Here is a 21,400-nt window from a genome sequence, read left to right on the forward strand (position 1 = left end):
TTGTGTGTAGATGTAATTTATTTAATTATTATAGTATTCATTAAGTTATTCCACTCTTAAAAAAGACATGTAAAATATCTTCGTTAAGGTAGAGCTACCATCAAGGAAGAAAAGTTTTTATTTTAACTTTTTTTTTTATATATATGTTTCTTTAAATAAATAAATTTTACAAATTTGTCAAATAAAAAATATAATATATAAAAAATTACATAAAATGTGTATAATATATAATTACAAATTATATAATTACAAATGTATAATTATTAAATATATTACAAAAATATGTTACAAAAATTTAAAAATATATTAATTCAAAGTAAATTATAAAATGTATTACAAAATATATATATTATGATTAATTTTATATATCCGATATAGAATTAATTATATTACAAAAACTAAATTGGAATTAATATGTAAGTAATTATATACATATACACATAAAATAAATTGCGCGCGCGTTTATAGTATTTTAGTCGCATAATAAATAATTGATAACGAAATGTGTCACGATAATAAAGCTAATTAACACATAGTGTGATTTCCGAAGATCAGGATATCGAATCATCATCGCGAATAAAAACGTATTGTCACATAAATATAATAAATACACTCACTCACCATTTGTTGATTTAGCTGCACTAACGACTTTTTATTCGGCTCGGAGTCCTCGCTTCCATCTTCACACGAACGCGCAATACTTTATTCGACAATTCCGACATTTGACATTTGCCTCATTCTTAAGCATTAGATATCCACGTCAAAATATGAACTTTCGAGTAAATCTCAATTAATCGATCTGTAAATTCCGAAATATAAATGCAAATTACGTGGAACGCAAACTTTGAAACTCTCCGAATGCGAACCGCGCGGCGTGAACAGCGCTGTCATTCAACACGCATGCGCGGCAACAATCTTACTTGAAGCTAAAAATTTGAATTTTCGCCTTGCGTTATTTTCTTTTTTTATCGTCAATAATTAATATCGCATTTAAATGAGCATCGACAATGTTGAGTAAACGATCACGCAAACTTACGACAACAAACGACAATATTTGTCGAGGATACTAAAATCGATTATTTCTCATCGATTTACATTTGAGATGGTTAGATTTATCAAAATGAAAAGCGCGCCAATACGTTATAATCACATTAGTTGCGCATCGTTTTCACGCAGTCGGGCGGACTGATAGTCGCTCCCCTTTATTCGCGTCTTTTATCGATAAAAAGTGAATATCAAGAACAAGATGTAGTATATACGTGTATTATAAATCCCAAAGAACGATCGCGTGAATGTATAACCGTAGATATATAAAGATAAACTTAAATATACTATGAATTTTCTACGCTGCGTATCGAGTTGAGATCGTGCGAAAGAAAGAAAGAGAGGCAAGACTGCAAAAAGATATTCCCATCTTTTTCTAATGTAAAGGAAAAGGACTGAAAAATCGCAATTTTTTTTCCCTTTCTTCGGACAAATCTACATATATGGCTAATACTGATTTTATCCTTATATATCTATTGTTATTACGCTCTCTCAATGAAGGTCGTGAAGATAAAATATTCAGTGAAATGTGAAATCGGTCAACGTCGCGTGAACGTCGCGCAGTCGCTATGCGCAGTCGCCATGCGCAGAAACGCCAGTACGGGCGCCATATTGAAAAGTACGAAAGTATCGAAAGTGTCCGAGGATCGCGCGAGTATCGCAATACGTATAATCGAAGCGCGCGATCGCGACAGCTTTTCTCGCAATATTCAGTCGGCTGCTATCATTGAGATGAAACGAAGCGTCGCGTCGCGTTATTGATAACGATTATCGGGCGCGAGTGAATGTCGGGAGTTCCGAATAAAATGTCGCGCGTTCTCGTTGGTGATATCGCGTGAATTTGTGTGCGTTAAGAGAGCGAGAGAATGGAATCCCGAGATCGCAGCCTGTGAAGCGGCCAGCGAACGACGAACGGTGAGTGAAATTGATTCATCATATTTGCGTGACAGCCCGCTCTTATTGAATCTGCGATACCGCGACGTTCCGATTTATGTTTGGACAAATCGGCGCCGCGTCACGCTCGGATACTACGACACATTCAAGTAAAATCGGTCGCGTGAAGATAGAAGTGGTTAGGATAGAAGCGATTTGAAGTTTATCTTGTATACGCGCGCGGTTCTTGCGCCTCCACGCATCCTACTTTGCAGGGATGCCAACTGTCAAACGACAATTTTTCGACCTAACCTCTATTCACGATGTGTTTTTAGAATGATTGTAAACACAAGCGTATGCTGGGTGGATTTTACCGGCTTTTGAAAATAATATTTAATTATTAGTGTAATATATGTTTTATTATGCAATATATTAATCGTATTAAATGTACGATGTAATAGTGTTACATTTTTATGCATTTCAATAAGGAACGAACATAGTATAATTGGTCAGGTTAGATTAAATTAATCAAAACACGCTGCTGTGATAATGCATTTAACGTAATATTATTAATTTTACGCACGTACAGCATAAGTGAAGTTTAATGACGTTTGAACATATATGAAAACGTTTTTTTAAAACAATCATGAGTCTAATATGTTATTTCGATAACATGAAACTAAACTACAAGATATTTATGTATTCCACATTAATGTTATTCATTACAAGTACTATATTACTTTTTCTGTATCTCAATCATATTCAACCACATTATTTCATCGATGAGGCTTTTCATATACCTCAGACATTACGATATTGCGCATGGAATTTTACGCAGGTAATATATGGCATAAAAATAATTTGCTTTTAAGTATCACACATAATTCTCAAAAATAAATCAATATAAATAATTTTCAGTGGGATCCTAAAATCACTACATTGCCAGGATTGTATCTTATTACTACTGCGATATTATCACCTTTTAATATGTGCAATATTACATATATAAGATGTATAAATTTACTTGGAACATGCCTAAATCTTTATCTTATTTATAACATTATAAAAGAGAATTGCAAAGCTAATGAAACAGAGCAGTGGAATAATTGGTTGATACTTACATTGGCCTACAATATTACGCTTTTTCCACCATTGTATTTTTGGTGCTTCTTTTATTACACAGATGTTGTGTCTGTAAATATAGTACTTGCAATGTTATTTTTGCACCAACGTAAGCACACAAAAATGACAGCATTTGCAGGTAATTATATTGTATATAAAGAATATCATAAGAAAGAAAATATAAAATTAAAATTGAAATAATTAAGCGAATTAAAATGATATTATACAGGTTTAATAGCTGTACTTGTTCGTCAAACAAACATCATTTGGCTTGGCTTTTTTACTATAGAACATGCATTAGATATATTTGATAATAGGATGGAAAAACCAATCTCACCACGAATGCTCAATACTCCATTGCACTTTCGTGTAAGTAATATTGGAAAGTTTTAATGTACATATCAAAAACATTATAGGAGAATTAATCTTGCAAATTTCTTTCTAAATCACTTTTAGTTAATATGGAAGCAGATAATGTACGAGTTACGCAAAGGCCCGTTATCATTTATCAAATTTATTACACAAATATGCAATAGTCTATTTTTTTATATAATGGTATGCTTGATGTTTGTTGCCTTCGTCGTGTGGAACAAAGGCATAGTCATTGGCGACCGTACCGCTCACGTCGCAACAATTCACATTTGTCAGATATTTTATTTTTCGACCTTCGTCTCTCTATTCTCGTGGCCATACGTGATGCCTCATTGGCGAACGTGTTCGCGTTTTCTTCGTCGATATTGGATTTTTACCAGCTGCGTCGTTGTGTTAATGGCCGCGGTAATTCGTTTCAACACGCTCGTTCACTCGTACATTTTGGCAGATAATCGGCACTACTTTTTCTACGTGTGGAATCGATTCATGGGCCGATACACGTTATTCAAGTACTTGTTGATACCGATTTACTGCGCGAGCCTATTTGCCATGTCGCGAAATATGAGTCACTTGAGATTTCTTACACAGATCAATTATATTATTTGTGTAGGCATGATTCTGATACCTCAGTTACTGGTAGAACCGCGTTACTTCATTCTTCCTTACATCTTTTATCGCTTAAGTATGAAAAGGCCGGAAAAATGGCAGATTTATTTAGAATCGCTTACGATTTTTACAATAAATTGTTTGCAATTTTTTATTTTCTCCAGTAAAGTGTTCTATTGGAAGGATCAGCCTTATGGTCAACGAATTTCATGGTGATATTTAACATGAAAACAGATGGGTGTTAAAAAAATTATTTCAATGTTAATTATTTTATCTATTTTTTCTGTATACTTAATTTAATGGAGGGCATTAAATTATTCATGATTGATCGACAATTTCGACGAACAATAATTTATTGTTCATAGATGAAACTTATGGCAATACTGCTAAATGTTTTTGTACAGTAACAATTTGTCACCAGATTTGCGACACGTATCATCAATATATAATATATTAAACGTATTCCTGATGACTAAAAATTTTTTGTATTCCTTATTTTTATTATGCTCCTTCGTAAATCACTATTTTTATCATAATATCGTTTTCTCAGCGAATATAAATGTTATGTGCGACGGTATAAAAGATACCGCATATTTTCATTTTATAGGAAATATTTTTTTTATTCACAATAAAGGATTATGTATGCTCTTAAAACAAAACAAAAACCAGGTGATACCAGGTGAAATATCCTTAAAAATAAAGGACGAATATTAGCAAAACGATTTTGAACCATTATATTCTCTGAGAATTTGTATACATATATTAAATTGAGAAAAAAAAGATAATTTGAATATAATAGATTTTGTTTTTCGTTAAGGTGGCCGCCAATTCTTGCGAATCTACATGGAATACGGGTATATATAACTTAATTTTTTTTTTTTTAGAAATAAAAAGTTGTATGTACATTTTTTTCTGACGCATATACATTGTAACTATGCGGCGTCTGAATTGCCGGAACTTTGAGCATTATTTGCGACGAGACATCCTCGGCGGCTTGCCTTTGTCATTTTAACCAATGTTTTGAAACGATACAATCGTATATCACAAACAGTTTCGAATCAACGCGTTAAGTACTCTCTAAGGTTTCTTGAAATTAAAACTAAGACATTTTACTTCCTACATATTTCCAGCCTTCTAATAAAACAAAGATAATCATTCATCTCTCTCTTCATCTCTCTCACTCTCTCTTTCTACAATCTAATCGCGCGAAAATCGCACATATTGCTTGTTGAGTTTATTGCGCGAACTCTATCCATATGTAAATTAATCTGGAACGTAAATATCTTCTGTACACAAACCTCCGCACATTCCAGCAGGATATGTGATGTGGGAGTAATCTTACCGCATTCCGCATTCGACATTTAATCGATTTCAAGATAGTATAATTTTAACGCGTAGATATATGTATATAGTTTCTCGAGTTTTGGTGTCATAATGACACGATATAGTTCACGCTCTAGCGATAAATTATCATTCACGCGCTGGAGTCTATCGCTATAAAGCATCACACATTAGAGTAGATGAAGTAGATTGCGCCGGAAAATCAAAGCGTCATGAAAAAAATTATGCTTCTCTCAAAAGAGATGTGATTGATTAGATTAAATCTATCATCAACACTCTGATTTAACTAAATAACATGAAATTTTTCAATGTCGCTTTAAAGACCTTCGATCGAGAATATTACTAGATAAATACTAAATAACATTATAAGAGAGGATATGAAATGTAACAACAAATGAATCTCTTTTTATATCTTATCATAGCTTTTTAACACATTTGTACAGCAGAACACTCCTAATATCCAAGAATTAATTAATTAAGCCGATCGATGATTAATATTCTAACCAATGACTTTATAAAACTAAATTATAAAACACGAGAGTTGTCTCGTTTAAAATAACTATGTCATTCTATTTTTAAATAAATTTTCGTAATGTAATATATATACGAGAAAAAAGTTATAGGAAATTATATATCTGATCCAGTATTGGTCGAATTTTTTTATAGCGATATGTTATAGTAACAGAAGTATATATTCACAAAAAAAGAGATTTATCTCTTTTCATGATTCGATACTTCGATCCTTTTTCACGATCGCCATTCAGACGATTAGTATGAGATTCTTTGGATTCTGCTCGGTATATAGCTTTCTTATTTCCTAGTTTTTTTTATTTTTTATTTATTTTTTTTTTTTTTTAATTCTAAAAGAGATCGGGTCTTTAAAAGCGCGATTCACGCGAACTATATTGTGCAAGAAGTCAAATGTAGCTTTTTCAATATTATGTTTTTCTAGGAAGTACATATTTCCTACGGACACACACGCACATATGTTGATAACGCAACGCTGTTTGATTATAATCCGTTATTTTGCTTATAATCTCACAATATAATAAACAAACAAATATATTTGTTATAATAAAATAAACATTATAATCGATAATGGAAATGAAAGAGCATGTTTCGATAATTGAAAATATTCCTCTTCAGTCAAATACAAGCGAGAATACTTGTAGCAAATAACATTTGTCGCGTACATAAACATTCTTGTTGACGTATGTTCAGACATATAAATTAACTTTTCAGATTCTTCTGATTTTATTCGGATAATAACGATATGCAGTTGCGTTCTGCTATCTTTTTTTTTTTATTTAGATTCGTATTGTAACCGCGCGGTTCCTAAAAAATATAAGAAAATGTACCTAAAGAAAGTTATACAAGTAATAAAAAATATTTAATGAAATATGTATATCTCATGCATTCCAAACTTCATATTTTCCAATCGGAAATATCTATCAAAGAGACTTCCTTGATCAGAAGTCCTCGTAAGTGGTAATCCTAATCATTTTCGACAAACTTTAAAGCATTAAATTTCAATTTTCATTTGTGTACATTTTCACGCTTTGAATTTATTCTTCTGTAATATTTTGAAGATACGAAGAATTCTTATTAAGGGACTTGCTCTAACTACCTCGTAATCATCTATACTTGCTAATCGCGTAAAGAGACGGGGCAGGATTAGATGACAATCTAACGATTGTTAAACATCGTGGTAACTACATTAAACGGTTCACGAGCTGAGAGATCGATCAACCGTGAATCTGAGGAGCATAAAATTACTCGAAAGTAGAATCACGCGATCGATTTAGATATTTTCACTCTTTTTGGTCAAATCATCTTTGATCTCACGTCTCGTACAAGAGCAAGTTTGGGAATGGAACATCGCTAATGGAATATAATGGAATAGAACAGACAATCTATATTTATAGAATCTTCGCGGGATGAATCCCTCAGGTAGAATAAAAATAATAAGAGCTTAGCATTACGAGTGACCCGTTTGCTTTCTTTGGTCGTTCATCTACAGAATGTGCGACTTCTCATATTTATACGCGTTAGAAATGATTCGAAACCGCACAACCTTCGATCAATAATCTATCTTGTATTTTCGTTGATTATTCATTCCAACGAAAAAATTCGGCTCTCTTTTCGCGTTAATATTTTACCAAACTAAAATATTAGAAAATAAAAAAGGGAAACGATTTTGAACTTTTTAACATAAGCGTAAATTTCTATCATTACGGCTAAAGCCTTACTCGGGATCCTATTATTCCCCCCCGCAGTTTCCTTTCTCAAACTAATTGTAAGGACGAACCATCTTCGGGATAAACTAGTTGCGGATGTGTAAAAGCTGATAAAAAAACGATCGTTTTTACTGACTACGCTTAAAGGTAATAATAACAGTCCCGCTCTCACCGACAGAGAGAGAGGGCAGATACTTTAGGCACTGAATCGCACAGTTTTCCGCACCTAGGAATTCCCTTGGAGTGTGATATCCGATGAACTAGTGCGAAGGAGGGGCGGCGGGATCACACAAGATTCAGATACGAGTCCTCGCGTTTTTCGTCATCGCGCCGACCGGCATCATACTATCTGCTGCTTGAGCTTAACCAGATTCGTCGCGCCGTACAGCTTCATGTCCAGTGCCGCGCTCGGCTCGTTCTTTTTAGTCTGCGTATGCCAAGCGAGCACCTTGGTGCAATTGTCCGCCAGAAGCTGGGCGTCCCGCGGCTCGAACGGCGCCAGGCTCTTCAGGAAGCCGTCCTCCTCGTAACCCGCGCGAAACGGCATACTGGCGTTGGGCCGCTGATGTAGGAACTTAACGTTCACGGCGAACCCGGCCATGTCCACCGGAAACTTCCGTCCGGCCACCCAGCCGTCGTAGAATCCGGCAAACTTGCCGTTTTTCAGGATGGGTGAGCTCAGTCCAAACTTGGTGCATAATCCCACCGGAAACATCGACACCGTCTTCGTCTTACGGATCTAAATAAATGCACGCGTTATAAATATAGAACGAATTTCTGAAATATCCTTAAGAGAGATATTTCTGTCTCTTTCGGAAAGAAACATCGAATCTTCCTCGTAGCGTAAAGTGAAAATATACTTTCTGTGTGATCTTAGCTTACCTCGTCGAAAAGCTCAATATCATAAGTATTGTCGTCGTCGGCGAAGTAGAACACGCCTCTCGTGGCGTTCGCTCTGATCCACTGCAAACCGCGATTTCTGTTGGACACTCCACGCGGCTTTGCACCTTTCTTGAGTTTATATTTCTCCGGCATCGGAGCTGAGATAACATAAAATCATTTATCGCCACTACAGATACTGCTCTCTTGCGACAGAGATTTATATATATATATATATATATATATATATATATATATTTATATTGTATAAACTATTATATTACCGATTAAATGATCGAACTTTAAGCCCGTTCGTTCCAATAATTTGGTAACTTGCTTAGTAGCGACGGTAGCATCCTCGATAACGAGCCAGTGCACATTTTTTACTAACATCAAGGTGTGCGCCATCCTCGTGAGTTCGGGAATTTGTTCGGGTCTTCGATATGTCGGCGTGATAATATAGAGGGTTTCCTCGGGGGATTTTTCGAGAGGATTCGGCGGTACCGTCTTATGTGTCATTGTCATTGCGGGCGGTTGCGATTGCAAAGGCGAAAGCTTGGAATTATTTCTGGAGGCCGCCGAGAGATTTTTACTTAACTGACTGATAAGCTCTTGCACGAGCATCGAGCTGATTTCCGGACTCAGGCCGTTTGTAATTTGTACCCGGTACACTGCATACCGAATCTGCAAAAAAAAAAAAAATGATAAATGTAAATATTATAATAATATAATTAATTATTGATTGATATACAGGGTGAGCCTAAACTTTTCGACCAGACTACTTTCAGAAGGAAACTAGCCCTAGGAATAGCTCTAATGAAAAATGCGTTTACGGAAATTGATGAACAATTAATCTCTGATGATTGCGCGATAATTACGCGGTAATATCGTGAAATTTTTTTCCTTACCATGTCCTCGGAAATCCTCGGGGTTTTGCTATAGTTATCGCTTTCTTCACCGATCGGCAAATCCCCGGCGTCTTCTGCGGAAGTGTCCGCATTGAAGGCCGTTACTTGATCGAAAGTAACACCAGTGGACAGGTGATACTGATAAAAAACTACGCAGATCCCTATCAAAGCGATCACTCCCATCTTCATGGACGGCTTCATTATACCGATGCCTGAACGTAAAAAATTAAATGTCGGAAAATACGTGTGATAAATAGCAAGAATTTGATATATAATATATATTACAAAAACTTTAATAAAAGAAGGACGAAATTTTAATGCAGCGACGCGATGCAGGAATGGATGCCGTATTTAAATTTGTTAACGTGTATCAAGCAAGTTATGTTTCATGTTTTTCTTACACTTTTAATAGTATAATGGTTTAATAATGAAGAATGGGACTGGAAGATGGATCGGACTTTAGAATTTAAGAATTTACTGCTTCAACTTACTTTACTAACTTTTCTCTACTTGGCAGGAAGCAGATACTTTGGCTACTATTTTCTGTTCCTGTATCTTTTCTGGAGCATGCGATTCCAACTTTAATATAATATAATCTAATTTAAATTTAATCTTATTCACATTTCAAGCCCATTCCGAAAGGGGGAAGGGAAAAGCACCTTATTTACAAATTTTATAGAATATATCTCGTGCAAATTATAAAATGTAAATTTAATAACGAATGAAAGTACAAAGATTAACGAGGGGGAGATCTACAAATTAAAACTCGACGTTGCGTTAAAACGCGTATTTCTCTTATGTTCTATGTTCTATGTATTATAATTTAATTAGCGTAGATTATATCCAGTTTCCGTATGTGATCCCAGAGGAAAAACCTCGAGCTGCTATAACAGCTTGCCGAGAAGATTAAACAAAGACATTTACTTACCCGAATGCTACATGTGTCGGCTGTTTCGTCGTTTCCTCTGCCTCTCCTGAATCGCGAGCTGCTTCTTGCTCTGTCATCAAAGTAATTAGCTGTCCTAATGCTCATAATATCTCACCGCAAGATTTACATTTCTAGAGAGAGAGAGAGAGAGAGAGAAAGAGAGAGAGAGAGAGAAGAATAATAGAAACATAATATACAACGATAATTTATTAGACTTCTTCGCGAATTCTCGGAAAATGGAAATTTTCTCGTGCGCGACGAAGTTTAAATATTATCTACGCATTATGATATTCTCTGGAGATAACGTATTCGAGATTCGTGCGAGATGCATTTATACAAATTTTATTAATCCTTTAATTAATTCTTAAAATAATTCTTTATCGCGACCATCGCAATATGCGCAACGCGGTCCGTCTCGTAGGAGGACAGTCCTCTCGAGTCTAATTATTTTTGCTGGTCTCGGCATTTCTCTCCAGAGGCCCGGGTTCGTTCGGCGGGCGCATAGCGTGTCGGCCCGATAGCGCGCACCGGAAGAACATCCGTCAGGATCGCGGACTCGCGGGCGATAAAACGAGTGACGTTTAATGCGAGATCCCGTCGTCGTCGCTAACGAGCGTGATAACGCTCGGGATTTATCTAACAAACGATACGACGATGCCCGGGAGTTCACGACTCCCACGGGATGCGTGAACTCACCCCGCCTCTCGCGTCCCCTCTTCACCCGCTGAACGATTCACGAGCAACGCCGTTTAACTCCCGCTTTTTCCCGTTATGTAATTCCATACTCTCAAGATTGACTTCCTCTATCGCGATTCTTTCTTCTCCTCGATATCAGTAGATCCACATGTTGTTCGTCTAGCATTAATCATCCTTGTTTTTCAATCGATCTCGCGCAACTTTATTGTCTCTCACTTGAACGAACAATGGGTCTTCAACGATATTTACGATGTTTGCAAAGTGTATATGTTAATATGTCGTTTTACTAAAGAGTAATGCCACGTCGTTTAATCTACTACTTTTTGCAATATCCTTTTCGTTATCCACGCGTTGCAGTGTCAAATAATCTTATCTCCCCTTACTCTCTCTCTCTCTCTCTCTCTCTCTCTCTCTCTCTCTCTCTCTCTCTCGCTCGCTCGCTCTCTCTCTCTCTCTCTCTTTGTTTCTTTATCGTCTCTCTGTCTATTTTCCATATTAATCACTCTGTTAAGCGAAGGATGTGAGCGCGCAAGTATACTTTTCGAAATTGTTCGTCTACAATGAGACTTTTAAACGCCTCGCATCTCGCGCGACCCGAGAGAGAACGTTCTCTTTTAATTTACTTTCAACGTGTCCGCGCTATAACGATCTTACATAAGCCGCGTCATATGCAGAACGACCGCTCTAAATTACACGACGCCGAGAATTTAATGCCGTCTCTACGTCTACGTCACACACCACGATCGCACTGTTTTACGCCTCGCGCAACGTCAGCAGCGGAAAAAATAAAAAAGCCGGTGGCGATAAGATCTACATGTCTTATCCTTGCTTCCCGTCTGGTATTCCTGGCGCTATAAATAAAGATTTATTTTACAATGAAAAAAAAAAGTCGCGGAAAATACGTTCATGCCGATTAAAGGTCGCATTCACGTCACGTCACGGCCCTCCGCGCGATCAATTCCGTTCAATCTAGTCCATCCTAGAAATGTCAGAGTTTGTCAAAGCGCAAAAGGAATTAACGAATAAAGGTCTTCATGAGAAATGCACCGAGGTAAGTGCATCGTAAATAGCGAGATGATGAGAATATAAAAATAATATATAATCTTTCGTATCTTGCCCTTTCTTACTTTTATTAAATTACTAAACTAATAACATTGAAAATTTTTAAAAATTCGTCGGATTTGACGTTTTAATGTAGCATCTTTAAACTTATACATCGATTTTAGGATATCAGATTTTTGATTTTTTGTTGTTGTCTGGAAATTAATTAACGCCTAACGCTCTTTCATTATCGCTATAATCATTTTTTCGCCGAAAGAAAACGCAGGTTACGCGAGAAAATAATTGCAATCAGCGAGATTCGAATCGTTAGCGTTGGTAATATTCCATCTGCGCGATCAGATGGAAAGAGCAAAATAAATCGAACGTTTCGATGAATTTCGGTTTTACTAAAAGAGCGGAGAAGGCAGTGATTTGCTCTCGATCGATCTTTGTAATTAAGCGCTACGACGCAAATGCGCTTAATTCAGTGCTACGCGGCTTCCTTGATAAATCACGCTAATACGGTTTCTTTTGGAAGCACATTTCTTAAAGACAGCGATCGATCGATGCGATGAAACTTCGAATAGGCGATCTCGCAAAATAGCAATATATCGTATTAAAATTATCATTTACAAATGTAATATTTTAGAACTATATGAATCATTTGAGATGACAGTTGTCTGAGATTGTTTCTCGCGATTCGCTCGAACATTCGTTGGATGTTTCGAAAGATTTTCCATTGTATGCACGGACCAAGTTCTTAAAGTGACAAACACAAAGGTAAGATCTGTCGATTGCGCTACCCACGTAGTTGCAAAAGATGTACTGTCATCACTATCTTATCTGTTCATTTTCAGAATAAAATCTACATTACAGTAAATCCACATGATATTCTCTCCCAGCGAAGAATATGCACAATTTAAAAAAAATCGTGGATTAAAAAAAAAAATTATTGTTTTTAATTTTCCCGTCTGTGAAAGAAAGAATCTTTTGCAATCATACAAACGTCCACCGAAAAATTAATTAAATGTATATTCGAGTAATCCAGAATAAAACAAACAATATAATTTATTCAATTTTAACGATCTGTTTCCAAGCAATAGATAGAGAATCATGATACGGAAATTACGTGATCGATCCGTCTCGACCGAGATTGTTGTCGATTGCTCATCGGTGGCCTCGCCGGTTAATAATTGCAATAGCTGTCTTGTGTGCCTGATAGCAATTTTGCGAGCTTTCGTAATCACGAACGATTGTCATATAGCGGCGGTGGGACGAGAGGGAATGGAGGAGAAATTGCATAAATTACTAATTAGAATGCGGTGAAATGAGTAACTCGGTCGATGATTTTTCTTGCCGCTTTCGTGTTACGCTTGCATGAGAATTTCGTGGCTGATCAACTATCGCATTAATTAAACATGCCGCCAGATAATCTAGGTAGGATCGCGTCGGTCTCTAATCCAAATCAGTTTACAAATCGGGACATCGACTACCGAGGCAATTTATCGTCCGATTTAGCATGTTTATTATTAGATCCATATCTAACAACGAAATTTATCATAATTTTGAAAGTCGGGATATTAAGGAGAGTCGTGACACATATTACGTATAAAGAGCAAGGATTGTTTTTTAAATTAGTAAAAGAGAGTTTCGTGAAGTCGTGCGTTAAATATCGCCCACGCAAGAAGCTGTTTCGTTATTAATATCGCGAGTTATTAATATATGACTGTGAATAATCGGCAAAATCCTACGTTTAAATTCGAGTCATGGGCGCCACGCGATCATTAGCCTTTCAAAGTGCATGCGGCCGATACAAACCGCATGATGCGGCGTGATTGTTCGCGTATAGCAGTAGAAACTCCGCGATATCGCCAGACTCTATCGTCAAGAACTTTTTTTTATACCGCGCGCTCCCTTTTACCGGTTCGTGCCAACGGTCGTTCCACACAACTCCGATTAATTAAATTTTCTCTCCTTACCTGAATCGAAAGCCGAACTCGCTGTCGAAATTTCGCCGAATTTAAGAGAACGAAAACACCACACTCCTTATCGAGTTGAAAATCTTTTTCGCGGATAGTGCTTTTCGCAGTAACTTTCCTCCATTAAAACGATTTTATCTGCCTCTATTTTCAAGTCTACGTGCGTAAATGCACGTTTTAAATCAGCACTTTTATTATGTTTCGCGACGCAAATCTTCTCGAGTTAAGGAGAATGGACTGTTCAACGTGGTATTCACATGTCACATATTCTCTTGCGAACGAAAATATGTTTTGTGCACATGTGAATCTGAGAATCGGCTTCCCACGAGCAACAAATGCGCCGCGTGTTATATGCGTGTGACCTTAGAGATACTAACATGGATGTTCATCGGTTACTTAAAATATATCTCTAAGACGTTGAATCCACCGTTGTACGTAGAAACGTAGCACGAAAAGAGACATCTTACACTTTATAATTTTGTCAAAGAAATTAATAATAGAACACAGATCCTCCCACGTTTCGCTCGCGTATAAATATAAATCATGTTAGTCATTATTTATTCAATCGCTTGTACCAACCGACTCGGCGGAAACCGAGGACGATAAACGCGTCGGTTAATCGCAGCTTCCTTTACCAGAAACATTTATCGCCCGTAAACTTCCGCGTAGAATCGGATAAATTAACGCGTTCGTTGTTGAAAGTCGCGAATCAATTTTTCACCGTCGCCTTCAAATAGGTCCTAAGCGGTTCTAAGCGGAACGTTTTCGAGGTCGTCCTCTTCGGACCATTAATCAGGTCACTCCGTTCCGTTAATACACGTCCTATGGGAGATCTCGCGTAATCGGACGATACGATCGGGACGGATCGAAACGTCCTGCTCATGTCATTCCATCGGAATCACGACAACGATGTTGAGGACGACTACTACGACGACGACGATGACGGCTGACGAAACAAAACGCAATCGCGGCTAGCTCGACACTGAATCGTTTCCTCCGGTTTCCTCCTACTCGCGTGGCCACTTCTGTAACGTCGTTCGTAATATGCCCCACTACCGGAGGAGTGAGCACGATAGAGAAAGAGAGAGACAGACAGTGTCCCACGTGTGCGTGCTGCGCACGGTCCACGGATCACGTGGCAGAATCTATTAGCAGATTGCGGTAATTCGGTACTTGAGAGGTGCAGTTTTCAGGTCGGCGAACGTTTAATCCATCGATCAGGGTTTCTTTCGAAGAAAAGAATCGTGCAATGTTTGTTTAAAAGATACGCGCGAGATAATTAGAAGCGATAAATAATATATATCTTGGCGGAATGAGAGAGAAAAAGAAAGAAAGGGAACGTACATTGCGCACGACACGCACGATTTCCGCTTTGCAGCGAAACATGTGCAATACTTATATTCACATGCCATGAGGAGCTTCGTAAAAATATTAAGACATTACGTTCTATTTCTTGTCTATTTCATTCACGCGAAAGCCGACAGGATATTTCTGAGCGTAGCTTATCACAATAGAATCCGATAAGATCGAACAACTTTGGAAAAGACGAATAATTCATGCGATCCGCTCGCGTATCAATATTTCCGATCTTTCCTATGTGTATGATTAGCCTCTCAAAAATATAGCCGCCTACATGCACGGCGCGAAAGTATGTCATACATAATGGCAGCGGATGAATTATTTATTCTGAGGATTATTTTTATTCGCATTTTTCTGTAATAAAGAACTGGATTGAAAATGAGGCTATTCTAATATTAATTTCCTTCTTGCATACATGAGCAAAAATAAAGTTTAAAAATATCTCAGACTATTGTCGAGCTCTTTTTATCTGGAAGCTCTGTCAAATGTATACATATATCGCTTACGCTCCGCGTACATGTCGCCGGCAAATAAAGCAAATAAGGAATGCTCCTGTGTCTTCATTTTATAAAGTAAGCTTTACTACCCTAATATACGTATAGCTCGGCACAACTTTTCCTTTACACGAAAGAAATATCGCGAACGAAAAATGTTGCAACGCTGTAAATTCTCAATATGGCGAAATCATGCGTGCCGCATTTTTTACATGGTGACGTGTAAAAATCCGCTGTCAGCGATCTCGAGAGGAATGCGAGTAAATACATCGCAACATACGAGCGACTATCCGCCGAAAGCAATTTTTGTTCCAATTAAAAAAAAAAAAAAAATTGAAAAAAGAAGCGGAAAAACTGACGGTTGGTCAAGAATTATATAAGTCATACGGGGAGGAAAATTTATCAATTTCTTGAATTATTAATTTTCCAATTAGCTCTATAACTTCTATCCGGTTCGTGTGCGCCGTTATCAGATAACATTATAACTTGCATTCATCGTGTCCCGAAAGCTTGCGCTAGCGGCGAAAATGATAGCGTACGATATGTCGTGCACGGCAGCACGTGCTCAAGATTGCCGACACACGAGAGAAAGAGAGAGAAAGAGGCACACGGCATAGGGCTGTATAATGATCAATAACACGAAGCGAAATGAGGCACAGAGAATAGTCGGTAGACGACAAAGAGAAGCGGCCCCAAATAGTTGAAACATCGATTGTTGTTTATCAGACAGTCGTGGACCCGAGATGTGAGCCGTATGTAAGTAATTAGCCCGACGTGGAATCAATTTCACGACAACGTCTCGCTGATTGATCGCGATCGATTGATTAAATATTGGCACCATCTGGTACCGCGAAACTTGTATAACGGAGACGGTTTAATTTCATATATCGCAATTTCATAATATCGCAACAATCGTTCGCGCTGAAGTGTTATCGTTTGCAGTATAGTTTTATTACGCAACGATCGATAAATAAAGATGTAAGCATTCGTCGTTGTTTCATCACCATACAAAATAAATTTCTGATATCAGATATCTTTGGCATTCATTCATTAATTGCGCGTGAAAAAGTATCATCATTTTTTTCATTTTAAAAGATCATAGTAAAAATCGTAGAAATATAATATCACCCTAGAAACGTTCGAGGCATATATTTACCGTTCTTCCAATAATTTCCTACTATGTAAACAACGGTCGCGCCGCAGGATAACGAGGACCGTGCGAGGAAGGATGTAACGCGGAAGTTTGATCGATTCGTATTCAAGCCGGGGGGGGTGGGGTGGCTGGGAAATCTCCAGACGGACGGCGGATATCGTAAGCTCCCCCTCCGCGTTTACTTTCCGAGCACGTTGCCCATCCAGACGGGATTCTCGGAGGCGCAATTTCGCGAGGTCGCGTAATTTGTAACGTAACTTTTGCTATCGAGGGCTCCACCCTACCCTATCCCCGCGCACACAACTAATAAGAAGTTCGTTTCCCGGCCGACCTGCCGCGGCCGCTGTTGCACCCTATGGCGGCCTTTTGGTTTCGGAGGGCACATGGCGACCGCGCCGCTGGTCGATAACCAACGCTCGGCAGACACCATGTGATTCTCTCTATTCCCCTCTTGCGTTTCCGATACCCCTTTTACCGTCCCTCGAGATCCTTCACTTATAGTCGCCCTAATCACCCTATCAGCCGCGAGCTGATAATAATGGTAACTTTTAAATACAACGAATAAGAAGACTAACAAAGAAATTAATGCTTGTGTTGTCTAAAAAATAAAGAATAAAATGAAGCGTTATATATAGGATTGTATAAACATATTGTTGAGGGAGTAAATGCACTTGAAAATTACTAAAATATCAAAATTTATTTTATTTTTTTTTTTTAAACCAGTGGAATTTTTTTAACACATTGAGCTTCATAAAATATATTTAGGTCCTTAAAAAAAGATGTTGAATGCATAAGAATAGCGTCAAAATCTTTGAAACGCTATCTTGTAAAATAAAATTATGATTTGCAGTCTTATGTATCTTTTTCTTGGAAATTATTGTTATTTTTTTAATTTGTTTAGGAATAAATAAATTACGATTAGATCGTTCGGTTAAAAAAAATTGTAGTTTCAAAAATTACGTACAGTCAATAAAATCGACTTTATTTATATTCACTATAATTAAAATTCAGAGAAGATTTACGCAGCAAAAAGCACCGATTAAAATCGAAGTCAAATATATGAAAAAAATATTCAAGTATCATTGACTCAGTATTGGAAAAAAATGAACATAAAAATAAATAGTAAATAAAAAAAATAAATAAAAATTTTGCCATATGAATTTGCAATTGTTGGTTGCCCCCTTAAATCATATATATTTGTACATATTTATAATTTTTAAAAATAATAAAAGTAAAAATTAAATAAAATAAAACATACAAAGTACGTTGCTACGAAAATTTTAAAAGAAAAGGAGAGAAAAGGAAGAAAAGTGTTAAAAAATAAGCGAAACTTCGTTTACATATGAAATATCGATTCGTAGCATTCGTGGAGTCTATTTAACGAAACAGCATCCAAGAATATTGTAATGAAACTTTTTTCCACCCCTCTCGCGCGAAAAGTCAGAGAAGTGCAGATGCATCTCGTTGGTTCCCCCTCACTCGTCTCTCTCTCTCTCTGTCTCCCTCTCCTTCTCTCCCGTTTTCTATCCATTTCCGTCTTCCCTTTTCACCGTCATATTGATCGTGACTTATAATACGTATGATGTATAATGTTGTAAATCGAAAGGGGGAAATCTCGCCTGCCATCTTCCGACAGAGACCCTTTTGTGACCGATTTCACGGATAGATAGTAGATATGGAGATTACACAGGATTATCAATAAGGAAAATAGTTGGCGTGCTGCCCGACTCAGATAAGCCAGTTCACGATCGATCAAGGTCGCGGTCGATTATGTCGTTCTATCAGATAATTCGATCGAAAGTCAACATACTTTATGTTATCCTTTATCTTGTTAACTCTTCTACGAAAAGAATCTTTTCGAACAAACATATGTTCAGCAAACATACACGCGTATTTCATTTAGAATTTATTTATTTGTTTTTAATTGAAGTTTTTGTGGATCGATAACAATAAGATAGTCGTGTCATTTTATCTCCATTACATATTATGTAATGCATCATATTTTTTTAAATTCACTTAATCCAATTCAATTACTTTTGATATCTTTTTCGAAATGCCAGACCAAGAACACGTTTCTTGTAACGCTTGTCATTTCCCCGGGGGATCCTATTTAAGGGTTAAAAAATTGCCATTGGGAGAATCAAAAAATGCTCATCTCTACTAATTGTTAATTTCGCTAATTGCGATTATAGCGAGAGAATTATTCTCGAGAGAGAATCGCGTAACTCTTCTACTATCTGCGCTGTAAATATTTTCTACTGTGAATCTCTAATTGGCGTGAAATAAATCGCGATTTGTCCGTCGATCCTTAGGTCAGGCGACAATGTCCTTACCGGTGCACTCTCCAGGACAACTTTCCGATAGCTTAAGCCGGCTAAATACATTTCCACTTCCCTTATTGACCTTCCGGTATCAACCACCCCCAACCCCCTAAGTCTCGGTAATCGGCACGCCGTAAAGGTAGCGCCACGGTAGCGGTCGAAGTTGTAGCACGACGTAAACGAGGTGTGAGTGTGTATGTATGTGTATATGGATTTAGATAAATATTAAAGGTATCCCACGAAACGCGGTGTCCCGAACGCGGTCACCAAACACACTGGGTTATCGCCCCCGACAGCCCCCTCACGCCCTCACGTTTGTGCGATGCAAATATTTAAACTGAAAACAGGCTTTCGCTTCAAGGAACCGTAGTTGAGGTTAAGCCATCGGATCATTAATCCCGGATTAATCCCGGTAGTCTGTCAGAATAATCAACCGCTGAGAGGCACAAGTCGGCGTGACTCTCCTCACAATCTCTCGCCCTGTATCTTTTCCTTTAAAATGACATTTGCTTTTACGCGAAAATCATGGGACTATTTTCGATATTTCGGGAAAATATAAATTTCCATCCATATCGGAAAAACTCCCACTTTAATGTTAAATATAATTTACATTATATATATATATATATATATATATATATATATATATATATTAAATAACTGGGATTTAAATTAAAATCGCGATTATACTCACTAAACGTGATCATATGATCCACGGTTCGTAAAATAACACCGAACGCGATATGCACATGTCTACGTTTAACGCTATACACGAGAAACATCTTGTGAATGCCATGCTTTGTCTCTGCAAAACGCTCCGACAATAATAATATGCGTCACGTCATTAAAATCCCGAACAGATGTTTCAATCTGTCAAATGGTGCACCCCATCATTATCATTGCTATAGACGCGGGTGAAAAATCCGTAAAAAATTTTCAATATTTAACATCACATTCGCATTTAAATCGCGGATACATTTCGACAAGGGGAAGAAAAATAGAAATACTTTGCCATTAAACGTATACGCGTATAGAGGGATGTCTGACATTCGTGTATGCAATCGGAATTTTTTTTCGTCGAAGAAATCGCGCGCGCAAATTCATCGCTTCGTCTAAAAAAAAAATCATCCCTTTCGATGACGACAACGGCAACGTCCGTTGCGGTACTCACCATAATAAAGAGGGTGTCCCGTCGTCCGCCTTTATACGCGTCGAGTCAATTTCAGCCAGTCCGGCCGAACGATCGGCAATCGCGGCAGCCACCACACTGCGAAGGAAAGCGTCACGGGATTGCTACACCGCTGCTGCTCCGCTCTCCAGAGTAAGCCGGGGAGGGGAGGGGAAGGAAAAGTGGAGGAGAAGAGGGGGTCAGATCCGTCGTCGTCCGTCGTCGTCGCCGCCGACTTTGCCATGCTGCGGCACGCGAAATTCGCGCATGTACCCTAGCGTCCCGACGCCGTCGACGCCGCGCATATACATATGCACCGCACGCATACGCACGCACGGCAGCCCGACATTTCGGCCGTCCGTTCACGCGGCCGGCCGGCTGGCTGGCTGGCTGGCTGGCTGGATGGCTGGCTGGATGGCTGCTAGCTGGCTGGCTGGCTGATCGAAAGAGCTGCTTGCGACCCTTCGGCGTCACGGACGCTCTACTTTAGCCCTTTGCGATTCTATATCGAGGCGGGGAGACCCTCCCCCGAGACATAGAGCTTTGCGATAATCCTAAACAGAATTTCCGAACAGTCCAAGTGGTATGCGAGGAAACTGATTGGAAAATTGGAATTTCCTTTTTTTTTAATATTTTGTGCGCAAGAAAAAATTCGATATATATATATATATATATATCGATGATGTTAAAATGTGAAATATTCGGTATTGATTTATTTGTTGAAAGCTCGGACCGTAAAGGGAATGCCGCGCGGGTTTTTCGATTAACTTTATAAAAGCCTAATTGAAAATCGTATGTCTCTAATGGTACAGAGTACTCTCAATATATATATTCGTTATTATGTTTAATCGGTTCTTTATTAGATTACTCTCTAAATAA

At 37.8% G+C, this 21,400-nt stretch overlaps 2 protein-coding genes across 10 annotated transcripts; one reads left to right on the forward strand and one right to left on the reverse strand.

Moving 5' to 3' along the window:
* The first annotated feature begins 1,384 nt into the window (after positions 1 to 1,384).
* Positions 1,385 to 6,208, forward strand: LOC126852843 (putative Dol-P-Glc:Glc(2)Man(9)GlcNAc(2)-PP-Dol alpha-1,2-glucosyltransferase). 2 transcript variants are annotated; one of them, XM_050598067.1, is made up of 5 exons: positions 1,385 to 1,959; positions 2,507 to 2,755; positions 2,836 to 3,178; positions 3,269 to 3,408; positions 3,496 to 6,208. In XM_050598067.1, the coding sequence occupies exons 2-5, from the start codon at positions 2,564 to 2,566 to the stop codon at positions 4,231 to 4,233; spliced, it is 1,413 nt and encodes a 470-aa protein (XP_050454024.1). In that variant the 5' UTR covers positions 1,385 to 1,959; positions 2,507 to 2,563; the 3' UTR covers positions 4,234 to 6,208. The 2 variants fall into 2 exon arrangements, with proteins under 2 accessions (XP_050454024.1, XP_050454023.1); XM_050598066.1 differs by lacking the exon at positions 1,385 to 1,959 and adding an exon at positions 2,231 to 2,425.
* On the reverse strand, positions 4,353 to 20,650 carry LOC126852846 (galactosylgalactosylxylosylprotein 3-beta-glucuronosyltransferase P). Of its 8 annotated transcripts, none has more exons than XM_050598077.1 (6): positions 20,525 to 20,650; positions 10,311 to 10,380; positions 9,383 to 9,594; positions 8,759 to 9,158; positions 8,478 to 8,635; positions 4,353 to 8,334 (listed from the first exon to the last, which is right to left on the reverse strand). In XM_050598077.1, exons 3-6 carry the CDS (start codon positions 9,581 to 9,583, stop codon positions 7,936 to 7,938), a joined length of 1,158 nt encoding a protein of 385 aa, XP_050454034.1. In that variant the 5' UTR covers positions 9,584 to 9,594; positions 10,311 to 10,380; positions 20,525 to 20,650; the 3' UTR covers positions 4,353 to 7,935. The 8 variants fall into 8 exon arrangements, with proteins under 8 accessions (XP_050454034.1, XP_050454041.1, XP_050454042.1 ...); XM_050598084.1 differs by having other exon boundaries at positions 10,311 to 10,441; positions 20,525 to 20,623; XM_050598085.1 differs by lacking the exon at positions 20,525 to 20,650 and adding an exon at positions 14,662 to 15,047.
* Positions 20,651 to 21,400: the final 750 nt, after the last annotated feature.

This window comes from Cataglyphis hispanica, chromosome 11 (assembly GCF_021464435.1).
Source record: "Cataglyphis hispanica isolate Lineage 1 chromosome 11, ULB_Chis1_1.0, whole genome shotgun sequence".
NCBI classification, from domain to species: Eukaryota; Metazoa; Arthropoda; class Insecta; order Hymenoptera; family Formicidae; genus Cataglyphis; species Cataglyphis hispanica.

Excerpts from the sequence above, each read along its gene's own strand:
- LOC126852843 (XM_050598067.1), top strand. The coding sequence starts at position 2,564 with ATGAGTCTAATATGTTATTTCGATAACATGAAACTAAACTACAAGATA. Across the intron at positions 3,179-3,268 it reads AAAAATGACAGCATTTGCAG|GTTTAATAGCTGTACTTGTT; the intron begins GTAATTATATTG and ends GATATTATACAG. Across the intron at positions 3,409-3,495 it reads ATACTCCATTGCACTTTCGT|TTAATATGGAAGCAGATAAT; the intron begins GTAAGTAATATT and ends AATCACTTTTAG.
- LOC126852846 (XM_050598077.1), bottom strand. The coding sequence starts at position 9,583 with ATGAAGCCGTCCATGAAGATGGGAGTGATCGCTTTGATAGGGATCTGC. Across the intron at positions 9,159-9,382 it reads CGAGGATTTCCGAGGACATG|ATTCGGTATGCAGTGTACCG; the intron begins GTAAGGAAAAAA and ends TTTTTTTTGCAG. Across the intron at positions 8,636-8,758 it reads AAAGTTCGATCATTTAATCG|CTCCGATGCCGGAGAAATAT; the intron begins GTAATATAATAG and ends ATGTTATCTCAG.